Genomic DNA, 22,634 nt, shown 5'->3' with positions numbered 1-22,634 from the left:
AAAAATTACAAATATTGTTTAAATTAGCCCCTGTAAACTGAGCATGTACGGGTGGGAGAACAAACATAGCCACTACAAGAAGAGCATTGTAAATGGGGGTCCATCTTCACTGAAATGTAAGTGCTGCAGGACCATGCTAGTAAGCTACAGCATAATGACAATGAGAATGTCAAAACAGTACCAAACACAAAAAAAAATCACAGAAACAAAGGTAACTGGTACTTTGATAAGGGCAAACAAGAAGTAAATGGTCAAATCAAACAGGACAAGGCAAGATGAAAAACTTACATTAACAATTCAAAGATATATAAATTACATGAACAGAAAAAGCAAAACAGCTGAATAAACACCACAAACTTTGATGACAGAAGTAAGGACAAAATGCAAAAACACAAAAGAACAGTAAGCTACCCATGTTATAAGTCTTATAAGTCAATTGCTAGCTGAAAAGTGCCTCGATGTTAAAAAACGATTATAACATGTCACTTACAAAATGAGAATAGAACAGAAATGCACTGAAAGTTAAATCCAGTGAATGGCACATCACTAAAAGCACTAAAAATACTGGTAAATCCTGAAGGGAATGGCACCAAATCTAAACACTACTAAGATCTGTGGCTAAGACAATCACTTGAGCAAGAACTTTTTTCTTTGAAATGTTTTGTGTAGTGCATCAGGGTGTGATCTGTACAGTTACAGGCTATTTTATGACTAATAGGTTTGTAACAACAAAGCATAGTTTATAACAAAAGGTTTATAGAAATTATACACAGTTCTCTGCATGCCTTCTAAGATGAATGATGTTCAGAAAAGTTAAAAAGTAGGATAATTCAACAACACATAAAACTTCTCAATTATACAGTCTAGAATAAAAGAAAAATTTTTATAGATTAGCTGCATCAGGTCTTCACAGCTTTGAAACTTATTTCAAGATTATTATTACATTACTGCACTGTCATAATCATAATATAAATGCAAAATGTTTATAAGAAAAAATATGAACTTTAGTGTAAACTTGATTTTTATTGTTTAGTAGCAAAAGCAAGCCCCAACGGCCTTCAAATTTCTTGTTAAGCATATGTTATTTCCAGAAGTTTTAGTTATGTATTTATTCAAGCACTTGGTGATTGTATGTTAGTTTTATAAGTTAGTCATTATTTTATTTTCTGCATTGATGAAGTGTATGGGTATTGCAGAATGTATAAAAAGAAAGCACATGTTTAATTTTATAAGATGTTTTATAGCATAGCATTCCTTATGTTTAAAGAGTATGTTATTGTTGTGACGTCATAGGAAGTGACGTCACAGGACGAAAATGGCGGGAGGGAAAAAAACAAACAAACAAAGAGCGGGAGTGTCAAAAGCATGGTGGAAAGAGGTAGAGAGAGCTCTCTGAAGGTTAGGTCAATAATGGTTGGGTTGTAAGTCTGTTTGTGGTTTTTGTTGTCGAAAGCTGGATTGCATAGAGTAAAAAGAACAACGTGAACAGGTGAGTGGATCACATAATTGAATGATTTAAGGATAGGTTAGGCTAGAAAAATTTTCAAGTGGTAGCAGAGCGTGGTTCGTTAAAAATGGACGGATCTGATGGTAAACTTTGGGAGATGAAATGGAGGAGAGACTGTCCGAGATTTAGCGGGGCACAGGGCGATTATAAAGGATGGAGAGGACAAGTCGAAGATTGGCTTGTGGTGTGTGGAGAAGAAGTGAAATATCCGGGGATAGAGATAAGGATGAGCTTAAAAGGGAAAGCTTTAGAAGTAACAGAAGGAATAGATAGAGATGAACTTAAGGATAGCGAGGGTTCAAAGATAATCCTGTCCAAACTAGATGAAGTGTATCTAAAAGATACGTTAATGGAAAATTACAGTAAAATGAAAAACTATTATAAAGACTCTTTTTGACGGGTGGTTTGCGATATTTGGGGCACCTTCTAAAATATTATCAGACAACGGGGGAGAATTTCAAAATGAAAAAGTAAGGAGGATGGCAGAAAGATGGAATATTAAAGTATTAGCCACAGCATCAGAATCTCCATGGAGCAATGGATTGTGTGAAAAGACAGTAGGCATAATCAAAGAAAGCTTAAGAAAGATGAAAGATGATGAGGAAGTGGATTGGTCCATAGCATTAAGATGGGTAGTGAGTGCCAGGAACTGCTTAATAAATAATGGTGGTTTCTCCCCTAACCAATTAGTATTTGGTAAAAATCCTTCCTTGCCTAATTTAATAGAAGAGAGAAAGTTCTTGGTAATGGTAGATATGGCAACAAGGTATTGTCAGGCTTTTTGGATAAAAGACAAGAAACCAGAAGATTTACAGGTAATAGAGTATTAGGACAAAAGGAGTTAACAGAATATAGATCAGTGGTAGGACAGTTGAATTGGGTATCGCTACATACTGTGCCAGAAATATCATATGATGTTAGTGAATTAAGTAAAGCTTTTAAAGAAGGAACGACTCAAGATATGAGAAAGCTGATTAAGATAGTGAGAAAAACTAAGTGCATAATGGGAGAAGTGATAATAAGTGAGTTAGAAGAAGAAAAGATTTATTGGGAAGCCTATGCAGATGCTTCATTCGGGAATATTGAAGATGGTCATACTCAATTAGGTTATGTGATATCATTGACAGATGGTAAAAGGAGAAGCCCTATATGGTGGAAATCCAGAAAATCTAGAAGAGTAGCAAAGTCCACCATTGAAGCAGAAGCTCTGAATGTTGGGGAGGCCATAGAAGGATTGATATATTTCAAACATTTGTGGGAAGAGATAGTAGGAGGGAGAAAATTAGAAGCACTGGTGAAAACTGATAGCAAAACCCTAATGACTGCAATAAAATCAAGTACCGGAGTAAGTAGTAAGAGATTAAAAATTGATATTGCAGCAATAAGAGAAACAATAGAATCTGGAGAAATAAGTGAGGTGAGATGGATAAAGGAAAGCATCAGATAGCTGATGTATTGACCAAAGCTGGAGTTTCTGGGAAAGCATTAGGAATTATGTAGAGGGTAAAGAATTGGAGAATAATGGAGATTAGAGGGGATTAGGATAAGAAAAGGCTGGAGGAGGGAGAAGGAGATAAGTGTGATTGTATGTTAGTTTTATAAGTTAGTCATTATTTTATTTTCTGCATTGATGAAGTGTATGGGTATTGCAGAATGTATAAAAAGAAAGCACATGTTTAATTTTATAAGATGTTTTTATAGCATAGCATTACTTATGTTTAAAGAGTATGTTACTGTTGTGACGTCATAGGAAGTGACGTCACAGGACGAAAAAAATGGCGGGAGGGAGAAAATGTAAAGAAACAAGGAGCGGGAGTGTTGAAAGCATGGTGGAAAGAGGTAGAGAGAGCTCTCTGAAGGTTAGGTCGATAATGGTTGGGTTGTAAGTCTGTTTGTGGTTTTTGTTGTCGTAAGCTGGATTGCATAGAGTAAAAAGAACAACGTGAACAGGTGAGTGGATCACATAATTGAATGATTTAAGGATAGGTTAGGCTAGAAAAATTTTCAGGCAATAGGGGTTCATACTTGAGTGGCGGGATGCACAGATCTTTAAATTCTAATATATTTGTAGTTTTACCTATCGACCTTTATTTCTCGTAAGAAACATATAGGTCTATGTGAAAATGTTGTTTAGATTGTAAATATACTATTGAGTATGGATAAATATAATTATTCATTTTACATTAAATATTTCATTTTTCATAATATCTTGAAGGACTATGTTGTAGTCATTCACAGCAATGCTAAGCAAAGAAATACATATGGTTATGGCAAAAGAATGGGAATTTATTTTAAGAGCAGCAAGCACTGCAGCTTAGACACCACCAAGCAAGTAGCAAAACCAATGAGAACAAAAGGGAAAATATCAGAAAGAAGTTTGATAAAAAGAAAAACAACAGAGCACCCATTATTTCCTCTGAATCTACTTTTTCCTGTCTGGTAAGCAACATATGACCTGGTGACAGTCTAAGTGATATTATATCACGTAAGGGACGGCCTCGTGAAAGTTGCCGTTACTATTTTGTACATTCGTCTGAAACGTGCTGAACTGAAAAGTGAGCCAGAGCATTTCAGAGTGGCTGTACAATGGCAAAATAGAACAAATTAAGCTACACATACCAGCTTAATTGTAGATACTTTTCTATACACTTGTGCACCTTCATACTTGCTATAATTCAAAATCCAGGATTTTAAAAGAAAAAACAGGGAAATGATTTCCCAACTGGGGTTGAAATTAGATATGCCCAGTATCGACTAAGGGACTAAATGTATCAATTTCAAAAGTGACTGCCACATCATCTTTTGAGTATAGAGATGTATTAAAACAGAACTGGATCTCCAATTGCATCACATTAATATCTAATAACAAATTCTTTACAGAATCCAAGATGTAGCCACAGCTCAAACTTCATGAGCCTTCACTTTGAGAATGGGTAGAGAGGACATGTCTAAATTACTTTGTGCTTGTCAAACTAAAAAACATATACCAAAGGACATACTATATTTAGTATTTATGCATAGGAATATCAAATTCCTAGCACTGCCGAATAAATTATGCCCATTTCTCCTAATTCTCCTACTCTACATAAAAAGAGAATTTATCATTAGGATGCTAATATTCAGGGCCATGACCTAGAAAAGTTCTATATTAAATATGCTATAACAGCAAGTCCCATTCACAAATTCAAAAAGGCACAATACTTGATGACAAAAAGCATGATAAACTCTTTTTACTAACCTGGGTCATATGATTTACATATGAGGACATCAGTAATGGAGAGTCTGTAATAGGTTTGTTGAGTTGCATATGAAGATCAACAAGAGCTATATCTTCCTGGGATGAAACTGCCGAAATGAAAGAAGTACTGGACACACTAACGACTTCTGAGCTGCTATCACCACTACAATCAACGGCGGGCTGGGGAAGCATTTTGCAATAAATTATTACAAATTATGCCACCAAGTACCCTTTTCCATGGCAAATATCTAACATACCTCAATGGACAATGACCTCCCACTTGGCATTTTTCCTCAGTGGATTGTGACCTCCTACTTGACATTTTTTAACTTAAATTATTATATTACAATATTCATTAATCAGAAGTATTACATGCAAATTTACTATTACTCTAGCATTTCAAATTTCTATTGGAATATATCCATTAAGTTTTAAGATAGGCCAAAACACCCATTCTGTGACACTTTCAGTTTTTTGCAAGTAAATCTAATAACTGAAAACCCTATTCCTACACTAATGAATTAAATAAGCATTGTACAAGAACCTTGAATAGACTATCAAGAAGTAACTAAAAATATGTGAAAAATCCACTGGTTTGCAGAAAAAACCTAAAATTTTCAGTCTTGCTGTCATCCATCAAAAACAGAAGGAAATCAGTTGAACTAAGAGTGTACCTGTATAATATATAAAACACAGGTTACTTTATCCATCACACAGGTCTAGGCATTTTGTACACACATTTTTACTGAATTTGGTTAAAAAAGGGTAAATACGCAAGAGACCAAAGTTTCTGAATTTATATTTTCAGAAATAGGCTTATAAAGCTCAAATGGACAATTGGCAATACTTGTAAGGGGATCAACACACTGCTAATGAGCACAGGGTGTACCCACATGAAGCAACCCATAATATGCAAATTAGTTGGCCATAAAATTATTAACTTCATATAAACTGTAGTTACCTTCTTGAGAAAATGGCTTACTGATGAAAAAAAAAAAAGATCCCTAATACTCACTGCTAAGTACAAAGCATCTATGTAATGCAGCACTGGACAGTTAAATAAAAATGCAAGATTTTATCTTGAAAGGAAAAAATTTTTCTCTTTATTGGTTTTTCATTATACAGCATATTTTGATAGAATTTATTTCACTGGTAACAAAGCTATTCTGTTTTATTTTTCTGGCAACAAAAATTGCAGATAAAAACCAGTTGTGAAATCATACAACCAAAAGCAATGGTAAAAGCCTCCAATTGTGATGTTCTTGGCTTCCAGTGAAGCATCTGGACCCGATTCTCAAAATTACCACTCACTCCAAAATTCCTGGCTCTCTTAATAAATGATGACCTCGTAAGGTGTACAGTATTCAAGAATAAATAATGGACCTTCATGATTTTGATAAATCTGGATTATACATAAAACAAGGATACATACATTTTTAAAGTTTGTATACTACATTAAACAGGGGTGTTTTTACTACTCTTGGTCCTGACTTTGCATACTTCCTATTGATTATTTGTATGAGAGTCTGTTGTATGTGACAAAAGGTGAGGTTCAAATACAATCAATCTAAATGGTTATGAATTGTGAAGAATATATAATTCCATCAGATAACTCTCTAACTTGGATTTGAGTAGGGAGTTCCTTTAAGCTAAGAAACTTATGGACTTACGAAAAATTAAGGCTTTGTACTAATTTAAGAACAGCTATTTCTAAATATGAGTGACCATACTCAGTGCTGTCATACTTTAAGATTTTGAGTACAAATCACATTCTCAAGCTACATACCTGAACCCTTTTCTTCTTGGATCTCAAAAGGTGTTCATTTTCGGAAGCCCTGGAAGAGTCATATGCTCCTGAGTGCAGCAGTGAGGCTTGACTGTGATCTAAGCTGGCACTGTGACCACTACTGCTGCAACTGCTATTACTCTGAGTGCTGCTACTGCTGCTATTTCTACTACGACTTCTTGAATGTGCATTCTTATGGTTATCCTCAGCACTTGAAAGAGAAAAAAAGGGAAAATTTTTCTATAGTGTTAACCAATACTCTGAGTTTTTCATAATTTTTAACAAGTTACTAACTCAACTCAAATGTAACCTACAAAATTTAGTGACATTCACCATATACAGTGACATCCATTGGAGACCTTTTTTTGCCTTTTTCAATGCTTGCAGCTTAGTTACATTCAGTCACAAGTCAAATTTTTAAAATTTAACATGAATCTAAAGCAAAATGCTTGTACTGCACACAAATGAAACAAAGTTTACTCTTCTTTCTTTAGTCATTTTTAGGTATAGATGCTTTTCTCCAATGCATCTCAACATTCTCAAAAAGCTTATGCAAACATAGGTCATAGTCTTTTTTACAACTCCCTTACAGTAAACTACTCTTCCTCTATCTCAAACTTTCTTCTCTGATCTGAGTGTTGGCAAAAAATGTTGAAAATGCAACCACAGTATAAATCAGCTTGACACAGAATGCCTTTTCATAGGAAAAAACAATCATAAAGATAAACTTAGAAAATCATACTTTGGAGACTCCAACTAGATAAAAAAAAAATACATAACAGTAAGGGAGCAAATGCCTAGAACAAATGGTTTTCATTCAAAGCAAACTTTTTCTAATTCAAGGCTGCTGCATCCAGGAAGGAAAAATAGCATCAAATGGAATAAAAGAACAAATGTCTTTCATTCAGAGCAAACTTTTTCTAATTCAAGGCTGCTGTATCCAGGAAGGAAAAATTGCATAAAATGGAATCAAACAGCCAAGATGGTTTAGTGAGGATATTACTAAAGCAATCAGACACATGGGAAGAATAAAACTGTCAAAGTTACAGAATCAGAAGTGAGAGAGATAGATCATAAATTCACTGACAGTATATCAGTTAACTAGGAAGACAAAAGCAAAAGATGGAGATAAGAATGCATCCAGAGCAAAAGTAAATCCACTAAGAATTTTTTGCACATGAACCATAGAAAACCAATCAACAACAGATAAACATGGCAATATTATCAGCAGGGACCCATGAAAAGCAAGAATACTTCAACAGTATGAACAGACATTCCTTGTGTCCTAACAATAAACTAAGGAAAGGAGCATTAAGGAAAATACAAATCAACAAAATAAATTGTAAAAATGAAAATAAGGAAGTGAACTACAACAAGTCCACAAATCCAGATGGATACCACCCTGAAGGACACCAAAGAAGGGGAAGAAGTAATTGCTTCTCACTTCAGTGACATCTATAAGTCATCCTTGAAGAAACAGAAAGCCATAAAAAACTGGAAGTTGCTAAAGCAATCTGGGAACCTATCACAGTTACACCCATCACTAACATGCAAAAAGCACATATCAATTAATCAGGAGGGCAAAGGTAAAAGACTGAATATAAGAATCCAAAAGTAGACTGAATCTAAGAATCCAAAGTATTTTTTTGTATAGGTGAACAGTAGCAAACAAATCCAGGGAACAAACAGGATCTTCAAATGATAAGGCAATATCATCCATACGGGCACATGAAATCCAGATTTACTAAATGAATATTTGGTTAATCTACACTGAGGACTATATGTCAGTTCATTCCTGTTTATCAGTAATATACAAAAGAAATTACCATTAAGGAAAACAGAAATAACAGAAATGTAAAAACGACACTAGGGAAGCTAAACAAAAATAAGTCTACACTTTACGATAGACTCCAACAAGGGTGATCCAAGAAGTGGAAAAACTGCTTGTCACGTTACTGACATCTACTGAGTATCCTTTAAGCAAAGAAGCAGTAAAATATTGTAAACTGCAAAATATTCCAATAATACTGTAATACCCCGAACTTGCGCGATTCAAGTTGCGTGAATTCAGACACACAAACTTTTCATTAAAAACCTAACTAATTGTCATATACGAGTTTTTCACAGACATGCGAACATTTGCAAATACTGAGAAACCCTGCAAAAGTGTTTATGTTTAATTTTTTATGTAATTTATAAGTTTTCAAGATTTTAAGTGTAAATTAAATAACATTAAATAATAAAAGTAATAATCTCTCTCTCTCTCTCTCTCTCTCTTACTAAGATGGGAGAATTTTTATGGTACATGTATACGTTTATTTGCTTTGTATGATATATAAATTTTTGCCTAATAATAAGTACTAATTTTCAAATAATAATAATAATAATAATAATAATAATAAAGGACTGATAAAAGTAGACAAAGACCCAGAAATATACAGAGACAGGAGAATCAAAAACAGAACACAGGAATGGCACAACAAACCAATGCACGGACAGTACATGAGACAGACAAAAGAACTGGCTAGCAATGAAACATGGCAATGGTTACAGAGGGGAGAACTCAAGAAGGAAACAGAAGGAATGCTAACAGTGGCACAAGATCAGGCTCTAAGAACCAGATATCTCCAAAGAACAATAGATGGAAATAACATCTCACCCACATGCAGGAAGTGCAATATAAAAGACGAGACCATAAACCACATAGCAAGCGAATGTCCGGCGCTTGCACAGAACCAGAACAAAAAGAGGCATGATTCAGTAGCAAAAGCCCTCCACTGGAGCCTGAGCAAGAAACACCAGCTAGCTTGCAGTAATAAGTGATACGAACACCAACCTGAGGGAGTGATAGAGAACGATCAGGCAAAGATCCTCTGGGACTATGGTATCAGAACAGATAGGGTGATACCTGCCAACAGACCAGACATGACGTTGGTTGACAAAATCAAGAGAGTATCACTCATTGATGTCGCAATACCATGGGACAGCAGAGTAGATGAGAAAGAAAGAGAGGAAATTGATAAGTATCAAGACCTGAAAATCGAAATAAGGAGGATATGGAATGTGCCAGTGGAAATTGTACCCATAATCATAGGAACACTAGGCACGATCCCAAGATCCCTGAAAAGAAATCTGGAAAAACTAGATGCCGAAGAAGCTCCAGGACTCATGCAGAAGAGTGTGCTGTTAGAAACAGCACACATAGTGAGAAAAGTGATCGACTCCTAAGGAGACAGGATGAAACCCGGAACCCCACACTATAAAAACCACCCAGTGGAATACTATGGCTGTGATAGACCCCAAAAAAACATTAATAATAATAATATAAAAATAATATAACTGTAATTACAAAATTTGTATGTGATACGTATTTTAAACAAACAAATACCTTTCCCTCATCTTTTGTAACTCGCTGAAGAAGCTCGAAGGCAAAGCTGCCAGACATGTAAGTTTAATATGACGAGAAGGGGGAGTGTTGTTGATTAGCGGATCACAGGTTTCTTACATAATTCTCTCTGTCTCTCTCTTTCTCTCTGTGTGTCCGTAATAATTCATAAAAAATTTCACTCTCTTATGTAAGGACAACTGTTGTCTCTCTCTCTCTCTCTCTCTCTCTCTCTCTCTCTCTCTCTCTCTCTCTCTCTCTCTCTCTCTCTCTCTCTCTCTCTCATAGTTAGTGCAACCTACATATTACTGTTTCTCTGTGTGTCTTTACCTGTACAGTAGATAATTTTAAATTGATCTAATTTTACCTGCACTGTCTACAAACTGTAAATACACTGTTCCAAAACATTGAGACATAAGAGCATTTCAGAAAAAAGAGAAAGAGACAGAATAAAGAAGTTTTTAAAAACGAGGCTGAGAAGACTTCTAAAAATAGATCAGTGGAATGGGGAGAGAGAGAAGTAGTATACTAATCTTCACACTCTCCTATATTTTTACGTCAACCATTTATTTCTTTTTTTAAGGGTAATGTATTAAGCTAACTTTTAAATGAAATTACAGTAACTTTACTTTCAATTAAAAGTTAGTTTAATACTTTGGGAGCAAGATTAGGGTCATATTTAGTGTTTAAATTCTAGAAATAAGATTTATTACCATTTTTAGAGACCGTGCCCAACTTACGTGGATATTCACCTAGTGCGAGGGTCTGGAACCTAACTCGTGAAGTTCGAGTATGACTGTATTCCAAAAGACTTCTAAGGAAGAACAGGAAACTAAAATCTTATCACACTGACTAGTTCCTTGGAAGATACTTTAATCTATCATAGCATATGACTCTTAATATAACACATTGAATCAAATCCAATTCCAGGACTGGATAGAAGACTTGCTAAGCAAGAGAAAAGTGAAGAGTTGTGTTCAATGGGACATATTTAAATGAAAAGTGGAACTACAAAGGTTCAACACCAGCCCTATGGGAACTTCTTTACAAATAAGATAGCCTCATTTTGGAATAGTATACCAGTTGAGATTGTGAGTAGTACCACTACTGGCCAGTTTAAGAACAGCTAGACAAAGAGACTGACACACTAAGGATGAAGAAGTCATACAGATAATGCATTTTACCATTACCTGGTACATTAATGGAACCAACAGTATAAATACTGTACGCAAACTTTGTTTGCAAATATGATAAGTTCACAGTAAATAAAAAAGATCATAGGAAGTACAGTTTGCAGCAGGTACACTACACCATCATAAGCTTGGCTGTGTAACTGGTTACACAAATTCACATACACACATAGGACTAGCTCATGTATAAAGCGGCCAACTGATTTCCATAAAAGTTTATAATGCATCTTAATATCTGCTTCATAATGATTACAAAAAACATTTTTGAAAAAGAGTAACTGCAAAGTACTGTAGTCTTAATTTGGAGGCTTAAGAGCATTCTATTTACAAAAGTGTCTGTCATATGCCAGCGGCATTCGGGAGTTAGCGCCGAAGCGGAAAAAACGTTTAAAAAAAAAAAAATCACAGCACGCTTAGTTTTTAAGATTAAGAGTTCATTTTGGCTCCTTTTTTTGTCATTGCCTGGTGTTTAGTATGCAACCATCAGAAATGAAAAAAATATCATTATCATATATAAATATTGAAATATATGAGTGCAAAAAAATGTCATATATAATTGTATACATATCGCTGTGAGCAAAACGGTTAAAGCTAACAAGTTATTTTTTTTTCTTTGTATTGTACACTAAATTGCAATGATTTTGGTATATAACAAATTGTAAAACGATCAAAGCAACACAGAGAAAATATTATCACAAAATGATGCATGAATTTAACGCCTTGTGGACGTAGAAAAAGTTTTTTTTTAAATTCACCATAAATCGAAATATTGTGCTAGAGACTTCCCGTTTGTTGTAAAATGAAGGTAATTGATTGAATATTACTAGACTGTGAGTGTTTTAGCTTACAATTGCAGTTTTCGACCATTTCGGTCGACTTAAAGTTGACCGAAAGTAGCATTTTTTCTATTTATCGTGATTTATATGAAAATATTTCAAAACTGATAAATGCTACAACCATGAGTTATTTTTTGTTATATTCTACATGGATTTGTGCACATTTCCACATATAAAACTTTATGTAACGACTAAAATAAAACGGTGCAAACATTACGACAAAGTGACGAAAGAATTTCTGAGATGTTCGGCAGAGTTACCGCGCGGACGTAAGGAAAAATTTTCAAAAATTCACCATAAATCGAAATATTGTGCTAGAGACTTTCAGTTTGTTGCAAAATGAAGGTATATGATTGAATATTATTAGAATGTAAGAGTTTTAGCTTACTATTGCGTTTTTGATCATTTTGGTCAAGTTAAAGTTGACCGAAGGTTGAAATTTTAGTGCTTATCATGATTTATATGAAAATATTTCAAAACTGATAAAAGATACAACCATGAGTTATTTACGGTTGTATTCTACATGAAATTGTACACATTTCCATATATAAAACTTTATGTAACGACTAATATAAAATGGTGCAAACATTATGACAAAGTGACAAAAGAATTTCAGAGATGTTCGGCCGAGTTACAGCGTGTGGACATAAGGAAAAAGTTTTTTTTTAAATTCACCATAAATCGAAATATTGTGCTAGAGACTTCCAGTTTGCCGCAAAATGAAGGTACATGATTGAATATTACTAGAATGTAATGGTTTTAGCTTACAATTGCGTTTTTCGACCATTTTGGTCGAGTTAAAGTTGACCGAAGGTTGAAATTTTGGCACTTATCGTGATTTATATGGAAATATTTCAAAACTGATAAAAGCTACAACCATGAGTTATTTTCTGTTGTATTCTACATGAAATTGCGCACATTTCCATATATAAAACTTTATGTAACGACTAATATAAACCGGTGCAAACATTACGACAAAGTGACGAAAGAATTTCCGAGATGTTTGGCAGAGTTACCGCACGCGGACGTAAGGGAAAAGTTTTTTCAAAAATTCACCATAAATCGAAATATTGTGCTAGAGACTTCCAATTTGTTGCAAAATGAAGGTACATGACTGAGTATTACTAGAATGTAAGAGTTTTAGCTTACAATTGCGTTTTTTGACCATTTCTGTCGAGTTAAAGTTGACCGAAGGTTGAAATTTTGGCACTTATCGTGATTTATATGGAAATATTTCCAAACTGATAGAAGCTACAACCATGAGTTATTTTCTGTTGTATTCTACATGAAATTGCGCACATTTCCATATATAAAACTTTATGTAACGACTAATATAAACCGGTGCAAACATTACAACAAAATGACGAAAGAATTTCTGAAATTTTTGGCCGAGTTACTGCGCGGACGTAAGGGAAAAGTTTTTTCAAAAATTCACCATAAATCGAAATATTGTGCTAGAGACTTCCAATTTGTTGCAAAATGAAGGTACATGACTGAGTATTACTAGAATGTAAGAGTTTTAGCTTACAATTGCGTTTTTCAACCATTTTAGTCGAGTCAAAGTTGACCGAAGGTTGAAATTTTTTGTAGTCGACGCACGGTACGTCCACTCGGCACCCAACAGACAATTTTAGTCAACGTCACGATATGTCCAGTTGGCGTTTAAGGGTTAAGTAATTATTTGTTAGGCAGACTAGAATTTTATATTGTTAGTACAGTATTAGCTACACACTGTGGTATGACAAAAAGGATATGGGACTTACAATCATTCATATACAACATTCTGGCGATAAAACTTACCCATGGCGTTCTGGATAGCCAACAGCAGTGTAAGACTGATCATGATGTGGTGAAGAAGAAAAGGCTTCACTTGGGATAAATTCATTGCATGGGGTCATCTGTTGTTGATCCTCTGGTACAACAGGTAGTGACTGTTGTGATGAAACCCTTGACAGACTGCCATCCCCATTACCAACTATGGTCATCTGTTGATTAATAAAATATACTAAAAGAACAAAATTTTTATATTTTAACATCATTACATACTTCCTAAATATATACTAAAAATCAAGACAGACAACAAACTTTTCTCAGAAATAAAGGACAATTTTATGCTTAATACAGAAATATGCACAGTAGCATGAGATTTGGCAGAATGATTTTCAACTTACAAGTTAAAAAATTATGATTAATAGTTAATATGCTCCTTCAAGTACTAAACTGTTCACGATAGGTTTTACATACACAAGGTTTTATCAATTTTATGGTCAAACCACTTGAAACTAAAATATTTGTTTTTTTAATTAACAAGTTGATGAGATGGCCACCCTATGCTCCTACCTAACCCATGCCAGAGGAAAACATGAAAAAGAAGCCCAGGAAAGAATACTACCTTCTTAAGGGTGGAATGTTACGTTTCTGGGAAAAATACTTGCGACACAGTTCCAACAATCAGCAGTAAAAAGAAACAAACATTCACAAAACAGTGCAATTCATGGATTATCAAACTGAGGTTGCCTCAGAAGATGGACTCATTCCTTTAGTTCAATGGAACATTTTCAGAAGCATGTATAACAACTTAATAGATGTGATTTCTTAAAGTTGAAATACTTAATGCCAAAAATGTTGACAGAAGTGAGGCTTAAATAATTGTTAAAAAATATATAATGAAAATTTGGGAGGGAGACAACTCAGAAATTCATGATACCTATGTCCTGAAGTACTGAACATAACTAAAATATCTGAATTCCATTTGGAGGTGTTCATAAGAACAGTGTTGACAGATGAAACAGCAGCAATTGGAACTGAGTATGAACAACACTAATGCTGAATCATCATCATATGCGTGAATGGTAAAATAAGTACTGGAGACCGAAGAAAAGTTACAAAAAAAAAAAAAAAGGTGAGTATCTGTTTCCTGTCAACAAAACAACTACAGCAACAACAAAAGTTTAATGTCAATGGAGATGTCCAAACACCAGTGAGATCAGAGAGATCTCTAGTAGATCTTGCTTTATTAGTAATCTAAATGACAAGTTTAAGAGTTTCGTAGAGTTTCAAATAATCAGCAAGTAGTTGTGGGAACCAAACAAGACAAAACATAATCAGCAGGATATTCACATCCCTAAGCCACAGAAATTGCCAGGAAGTATTCAGTCAAGTTCTTCTTCCCAAGAATCTTTTCCTCTTTCCAAGACATCTACACAGTTGCTCACCATCAACCATACACTAAGTGAATGTTAGGCAGTAAGGAATCAGTACTTTTCACTGTTATAAACGCCAAAAAAGTATATGTGTATGGGTGTGGTTTTATATTTCTTTACTCGGAAGGAAGTTTTCTCGCACTAAAGGAAACATGATAAGCCAGTTTTGTCTCTTACTGAAAAAACTTCTGGTTGTTTGTCAATGAACTACTGGAAATGTCATTCCCTGTTTTCTCATCATTTTGGTCCTGACAGATCTATAGTTCAATCTTGTAGTGAATCCTGTGTTTGGGAACTGTTTTTTCTACTTACTCTTGTTAGCAATTTTAATGCTTCAGATCCTCCTACTTATCCCTTTCTAATCCTTTTCCTTTGACAATGTTCTATGTTTATATGATCCTTAAGGTTTTTATATTGTATATATTTCTGCACAATTTTTGTATGTTGGTGAGTGGTATAAATGTGTACAGTATACTATACACAACAGTAATTTTTGTAAAAGTAATGTACTCTATGGGGTTTCAAGTTATGGATTATGTGACCTACTGTATGTATAGGTATATCAGTAATTTTAGACTACTGATCTCCATGCATCCTGAGATTCCATGCTTTTTTGCTCAGTGTCAGAGAGAGAGAGTCTCTCTCTCTCTCTCTCTCTCTGCCAAAAATCTGAAATAATATTATGAGTACAGTATATGGCCTTGAAGAAGTGAAACAACTTCTTGCATGAACTTTCACTTTTACTCTTAAGCATTCTCAACCTTTGAAAAATTTGAAATTCACAAGAACGTGCTATTGTTTTGATGTAGGTAACTAGACACCGACCACTTTCAGGGAAGAATAGGTACAACAGTGCTGGAGAGCTCAACTCGTTTGTGCCATATGTCCATGAGAGAGGAGGTGGGAGGGCTTTGATCATGTAATTACTTGGTAAGCATATATAACACTTTATTTTATTATAAAAATGTTATTTTTATGTAAGTAACTTACCAAGTAACTACATAAGCTGAATTCCACATTGACAGGAGGTAGGATGCATGGACATGTTCTACACAAAAACATTCAGTAAAGGAGATGAATTTGAAATAGAAAGGTAGCTAGCACTGATGTAATGCTTATTGTAACCTCACCTGGTGAGAGAGCTGCAGCAGGTAGATACTACGTCCGGTTGGGGTTCATCTCAACCTGTAGTGGTGTGGCAGTAAAGCTGAGGGTTGTCCCTGATCAGTGGGGACCTTGCAGTCGAGGAGCACTCCGAAGACTGACAAGGTCTTACAAAAACAAATGCCCTTGCTCTGGGCACAGTACAATGAATACAACCAGAAATTTGTTACCAAACACAATTAAAAACAAAACCATCACCCAACCATTAAAAATCAACAACTAGTGGGTACTCCTGGTACACAGTACCACCAGGCTTCCCAAAACTTGGCATCCTTTAACAAGGAGAGGATATAGAGGACTGGAAGGGATAGAAACTATCCTTCTTCCCCCAATACCATGCCTGCCATGGCCAATGAACCTAATGTACTGCAATTACTGTAGACTGTCTCCACATCGCACAAATAACGGGAGACAAACACTGATTGTCACTTCCAGTCTGTTGACTTGAGAATCGTGGAGAGTGACAAGTTCTTCTTAAAAACCAACAAAGTGGCGACTGCTCTAATCTCATGAGCTTTGACTTTAAAAACAGGGAGATCATCCTCTTGAATTTTCCAGTGTGACTCGGCGTTCTTGGATAATGGTCGTGAGGGGTTCTTCACCAAACACCATAGATTCTGAGAAGGACCTCTGATCCCTTTGGTCCTATCCAAGCAGTACTTAAGAAGTGCTTTAACAGGGCAAAGAGCTCTCTCCTGGTCTGCTGGCCCAAGGATATCCAACAAACTCTTGATTGTAAATGAACGAGGCCAGGGGTTGGACAAGGTTTCGTTCTTTGCCAGGGATCCAAGCTTGAATGAGCAGACCACATCTCCCTGTGAAAAACCTACTAGCTTACTGAAGGCATGTAATTCACTGATCTTCTATGCCGTAGCTAAAGCAACCAAACAGAAAGTCTTCCTGGTTAAATCTCTCAGCGATAAGGAATGAAGGGGCTCAAATGGAGGGCTGGGGAGGAGAGCCATATGAGAATGACACCTACATTCCAGGGGATTTACATAGACTTCTCTTGCTTGGAAGTGTCTAAGGACTTAATTAGATCACTTATGTCTTGATTAGCAGACAAATCAAGACCTCTATGTCTAAACACAGAGTTTAGCATAGACCTATGAACTCAGATTGTGGACGTAGCCAAGCCTTGAGAGAACCTCAGAAACATTAACAAATCAGCGATCTGTGCTGCAGAAGTTTTGGGAGACGACACGCCATGTTTTCAGCACCAGTCACGAAAGACCGTCCACTTCACCTGGTAGACATCGGAACACTGACGTCTGCACTTGGCGATTACTTCTTCAGCTTTTCTTCAAAAGCCCTTTGCTCTGACAAGCTCCTGACAGTCTGAAGCCTGTCAGAGCGAGAGTGGATAAACCTTGATGGAAGCAATGGGAGTGAGGCTGCTTTAGAAGTCTGGGGATGTCTGTCAGGAGACTGAGAAGGTCCAGGAACCACTCCTTCTGTGGCCAAAATGGAGCTACTAGCATTATGGATGTGCTGGTGTGAGCCATGAACTTTGTTAACACTTCTCTCACCATGTTGAACAGTGGGAAGGCGTAGAAATCCAAGTCAAACCAATTCTGGAGCATGTCATCTGTCACCCATGCCAGAGGATCCAGGGCTGAGGAACAGCAAACGGTGGCGATGGTTCCTCAATGTTGCAAACAGGTCTATCGACGGCTTTCCCCACCATTTCCACAAGTCGGTGCACACCTAAGGATTCAGTGTCCATTCCGTTGGTAGGACCTGTTTGCAGCAACTTAACTCGTCCGCAAGAACATTTAACTTGCCCTGGATGAAGCGGGTTATTATCCTGGTGCGGTTGTTCTCTGCCTGGAGAAGTAGATCCTTGGTTGCTTCGTAAAGGGAGAAGGATTGAATCCCTCCCTGATTCTTGATATATGCCAGTGCGTTTGTGTTGTCCGAATGGACTGTGAGTGCCTTTGCCACACACGTAGTCTCTTATCTTCTAACAACCACGTCCTGGAAATCTCCATGTCATTTAAAAGAACCCCCCAACCCAGATCCGACGCATCTGAGTACGATGTTAGTTTGGGGGTCAGCAGTTGCAATAACTTTCCTACCAAAAACCTCTCCTCTGCAAGCCACCACCGAAGGTCCTCCTCAATCTCGGGAATGATGTGGAAACTGAAGGAGTCTGCGAGAGTCTTCCTGTGCCAACTGACCTTTAAGAAGAGTTGCAGGACTCTGGTGTGTAAACCTTCCTAAAGGTACGAACTTCTCGATGGACGAGAGAGTACCCAGCAATCTCATCCACTCGTTGACTGTGCATGATGGGTGAGACATGAAGTTCCTTACTTTTTCCAGGCAGCCTTGAATCCTTTTGTGGAATGGAAAAGCCCGAAAAGTCAGAGTATTGATCCTCATCCCCAAATAGAGAATCTACTGTGTCGCAGATAACTGGGATTTCTGAAAATTGATTAAAAGACCCCAACTCTTGGGCAAGCAGAAGGCTTTTGAAGGTTCTCCACGCATCTTGTCCTCGAAGGGGAGCATAGTAGCCAATCATCCAGATACAGACAGACGTTGATACCCATGAGATGGAGCCATCTCTCTACAGGGGAGAAAACATGGGTGAAGACTTGCGGAGCTGTAGAGGGGCCGGAGCACAGAGCCCTGAACTGAAGAACCCTGCTCTGGAATAAAAACCTTAGATACTTCCTGGAGTCCAAATGCACTGAGACATGGAAGTACACATCCTGCATGTCAATTGTTACCATCCAGTCTCCCTGATGAATGGCTGACAGGACTGATCGGTCTGTTTCTATCTTGAACTTAGTGGTCTGCACAAAAAAGTTCAATGCGCTGACATCCAAGACAGGTCTCCAACCTCTTGACACCTTAGGGACGATGAACAGATGGTTGTAAAAACCCTCTACAGTTCTTTTCCTGAGTAGAAATGAGACTTCTTCCTTCACGGCCAAAAACCTCTGATTCTCCCAAGTAGGCTGTTCAGCTGACGGGCGAGAACGTCAAAGGAGGTCTTCCCAGAACAGGATGGCATAGCCCTCTTGTAGGTCTTTTACTACCCAGGGTTCTGCATTCCTGGCTTCCCATTTATCCCAGAAATGGAGAAGCCTGGCTCCTAGGGGGACATGGAGGGCAGGAACCTCACTTGTGAGAGGCCAGTTTGAAGGATGATGTCTTGGCTGGTCTGACTGACCATAGTTTGAACGCAGATGGGGCTGAAACTTGGTTCTTCTGCCTTGAAAGGGCTGCTACTGCAACAGGAAGACAGTCCTCGTACTAAACGAGACTGAAGTGTTGTGGGTTGGTTCCTTGGAACGCCTTGACGACTGCGTTAAAAGGTCTTGTGTCGACTTCTTCTGTAAGTCCAACACGACATGCTCTATTGTAGCTTTCGGGAACAAAGCCCGACAGATCTAAAGGTGCAAACAGGAGAGCCTATCTTTAAGAGGGATAACACCTTTTGTGGTGAGAGAGCACCAAAAGTTCCCTTTTCTTGAGAACTCCCATGGAGAATAAGGCAGCCAGCTCCTGGGAGCCATCCCTGATGGCCTTATCCACGCATGAGAGTACTCCCAACCAATCTGCAGCAAAGTTCTTCTATTTTTTTGGCTAACGGCCCCACTGTCCAGTCCAAGAAGCTGAAAACCTCGAAGACTTTAAAGATATCTCATGAAACGGTCTAGCTCTGAGGACAAAACATGATCTTCACGGAGTTAAAAGCTGATCTCCGCGCTGAGTCAACAAAGCTGGAGAAGTTCCCCTGGGAGGGGGAGAAACTCCCAGAGAAGGAGATTCCCCAGTGGAATAAGACTAGTACCTCCTTTGCGACAGGCAAGATGGAGGTGCGCTGAAAACCGCTTTACCATGCTCCCTCATCTCCGTTGACCAACTGTCAATGCCCGCTAATGCCTTCCTATGAGGGTGAGAAGAGGACCATCTTCGGTAGCCTGGATGACTCTACCGGCTGCCTCATCATGAAGGCTGAACCTGGCAATGACGGGACCCTTGGAGAGAAGAAAGTTGGATAGCAAAAGAGGAAGTATTCCAAGAGCGCTGCATATGCTGATGTAGGCTGCTCTTGTTCGACGGCTTCTTTGTGGGCTTCTTCATTGGAAGAAATGGAAGGAGGAGCTAAGTCCAGCTGATCCTGCATAGCAGAAGATTGCTTCTGCAAAAGGCCAAGAATGCTATCCAACTGCCATTGGATAGGCTCCAAAGAAGGATCCGTGACTGCTGGGGTTGGTGCCGAACGCTGGGCTACTGGCACTGAGCACACTGGGGTAGCACCAACACAGGAGAATGATAGCGCATAGGATAGCACTTCCGGCACTGGCAAAATCTCTGACACATGGCACTTGCAAACTGGGCATATGGACACTGGGCACTCGAACAGCACTGGGCATATGGACACTGGGCACTCGAACAGCACTGGGTGCTTAGACACTGAACGTTCAGACACTCGATGGTCGGACCCTGTGCATTTGGACACCTGGCGTTCGGACACTGGGAGCTTGGAAGTTGGGTGCTCAGACATTGAGCACTCATAACCTGATCACTTGGACACTGGGCGATCCGACACTACACTCGGACACTGTGAGCTCGGAAGTTGGGCACTCAGAAGTTGGGGGCTTGGAAGATAGGCACTTGGACACTGGGCATTTCGACACAGAACGCTTGGACACTGTATGTTCAGAAACCAGGCGCTTGGACTCCTTTGAAGCAGAAGGCCACTTCAGCATCAAAAACTGGCGCTCCATAACAGAAGTGCCATACACAGTCCACTCGGGACTATCCCAAAAGACTGCAGGAGGAAAGAGGACTATGCTCTTGCTCCCTAGGAAGCTTACGGGGAAGCAGAGAAGCGTGCTCAGCGAAAGGAACATACCTTTTCAATGGCCTTGACACTTTTGAAACGCTTACGCCCTCCGTCCACACTGGTGTCTGAGTCACTGGATGGCAGAGCATGAACATCTGTATGGATACCTTTCCGACAGCCATCCAACAATTCCTGGGTCCGATCAACAGGCTCGGTTGAGGGGGTAACTACCCGTGGGCAAACCCCACCGACCTCCCTTAGACCTCCGGTTTGCCGCCTCCCAGGTTTGGGGGAGTTTGACATTGACCTTTGTCTAGGAGCATCGGTGGGATGAGTAGTCACCTCCTCCACTGAAACTGCACTTGCACCAACACTAAGCATGTTCACTTGGTCCACAAGGGCCTTAACAGAAGACCCGACTTGGGTTACAGTGTTAACGAGCACACCAAACTTTTGGTCTATCCTAGCTTTGAGGCTGGCAATGAATGCATTGGGTCTAAGGTAGCGAAGTTTAAGGAAAAGTCGGAAGGCTGGTGACAGGGGAGAATGCAGTCACAAGTATAGAAGGCACAGCTTTAAAAGCGATATCTGAATTCGGAGTGGAAACCTGACTAGCCAAACCCCTAGCCTCGGCTCTAGCAGCTGCCTTTCTCTCTCTGTCTGTCTCTCTGGAGTTTATCAAGATGTGCACCTAAAACTTTCCATTTCCCCTAATCCCAGTCTTTCCATTCGTAACATTTAAGTTCAAACGAGCAAATTTGCCCTCTACAATGACAACACAAAGTATGCGAGTCATAAGATGGCAACACAAAGTGTGAGTGTCATACTTAGCAGAAGTCTACTATTACAGTCTTTGCTGCAATACCTAACACTAGACAAGCTAGAATCCGACATACTAAGTCAAAATTAGTCACAAGTCTGAATAAGGAACTGGCTAAGCTAATAAATATTAGCACGCTACTAACACAAATGAATACTTCACCAAAAGTGAAAGATACAACCATCTGGCAAAATTAAAATCAGAGCTGCTCAACCAACTGATGATCAGTTGTTGACTGGCACAAATGAATTAAGCTCTCTAGCACTGTTATACCTATTCTTCCCTGAAAGTGGGCTGGGTCTGGTTATCTACACCAAAACAATAGCGTTACGCATGAATTTCAAATTTTGATCTGCCACAATTGTTAGAAACTAATAGCTATGTAGTTACTTGGTAAGTTACTTATATAAAAATAATGGGTTTATGATGAAAACAGTTTTTAAAAATTTGTTTTATTTGTATTGCATTAAGCTATCTGACTGGGAATTTACATCTCATCCCTTATTGTAATCTGTTACTAACCATTTTGGTCTGGCAATGATCACATGAGGTACAATAATAGAAAAAGGGTTGGGTCCAGCAATCATCACATAGAAGTATTACTTCAAGCCCTGAAATTTGAATGAAATTGGAGGAACACATTCAAACTGTTTGTATGGGTCATAATTAACTATATGGCAAACTTCAGACCTCAATGCAGTGAG

The 22,634-nt window shown here is 38.0% G+C and overlaps 1 protein-coding gene across 1 annotated transcript in view; it reads right to left on the bottom strand.

The window, feature by feature from the left end:
• Nucleotides 1-4,682: 4,682 nt before the first annotated feature.
• Nucleotides 4,683-22,634, bottom strand: part of LOC136833942 (dentin sialophosphoprotein-like) — a 47,437-nt gene continuing 29,485 nt past the window's right edge. The window contains exons 3-5 of the mRNA XM_067096223.1: nucleotides 13,743-13,927; nucleotides 6,532-6,742; nucleotides 4,683-4,925 (exon numbers count right to left, since the gene is read on the bottom strand). Of these exons, the coding sequence (XP_066952324.1) occupies nucleotides 4,692-4,925; nucleotides 6,532-6,742; nucleotides 13,743-13,927 (630 nt within the window). The 3' untranslated portion in view covers nucleotides 4,683-4,691. The remainder of the gene's footprint in view (nucleotides 4,926-6,531; nucleotides 6,743-13,742; nucleotides 13,928-22,634) is intronic.

Source organism: Macrobrachium rosenbergii, chromosome 52 (genome assembly GCF_040412425.1).
Source record: "Macrobrachium rosenbergii isolate ZJJX-2024 chromosome 52, ASM4041242v1, whole genome shotgun sequence".
In the NCBI taxonomy this organism is placed as follows: Eukaryota; Metazoa; Arthropoda; class Malacostraca; order Decapoda; family Palaemonidae; genus Macrobrachium; species Macrobrachium rosenbergii.
Note: the sequence above shows the minus strand (reverse complement) of the source record. Positions and strands in the feature narration are given on the sequence as shown.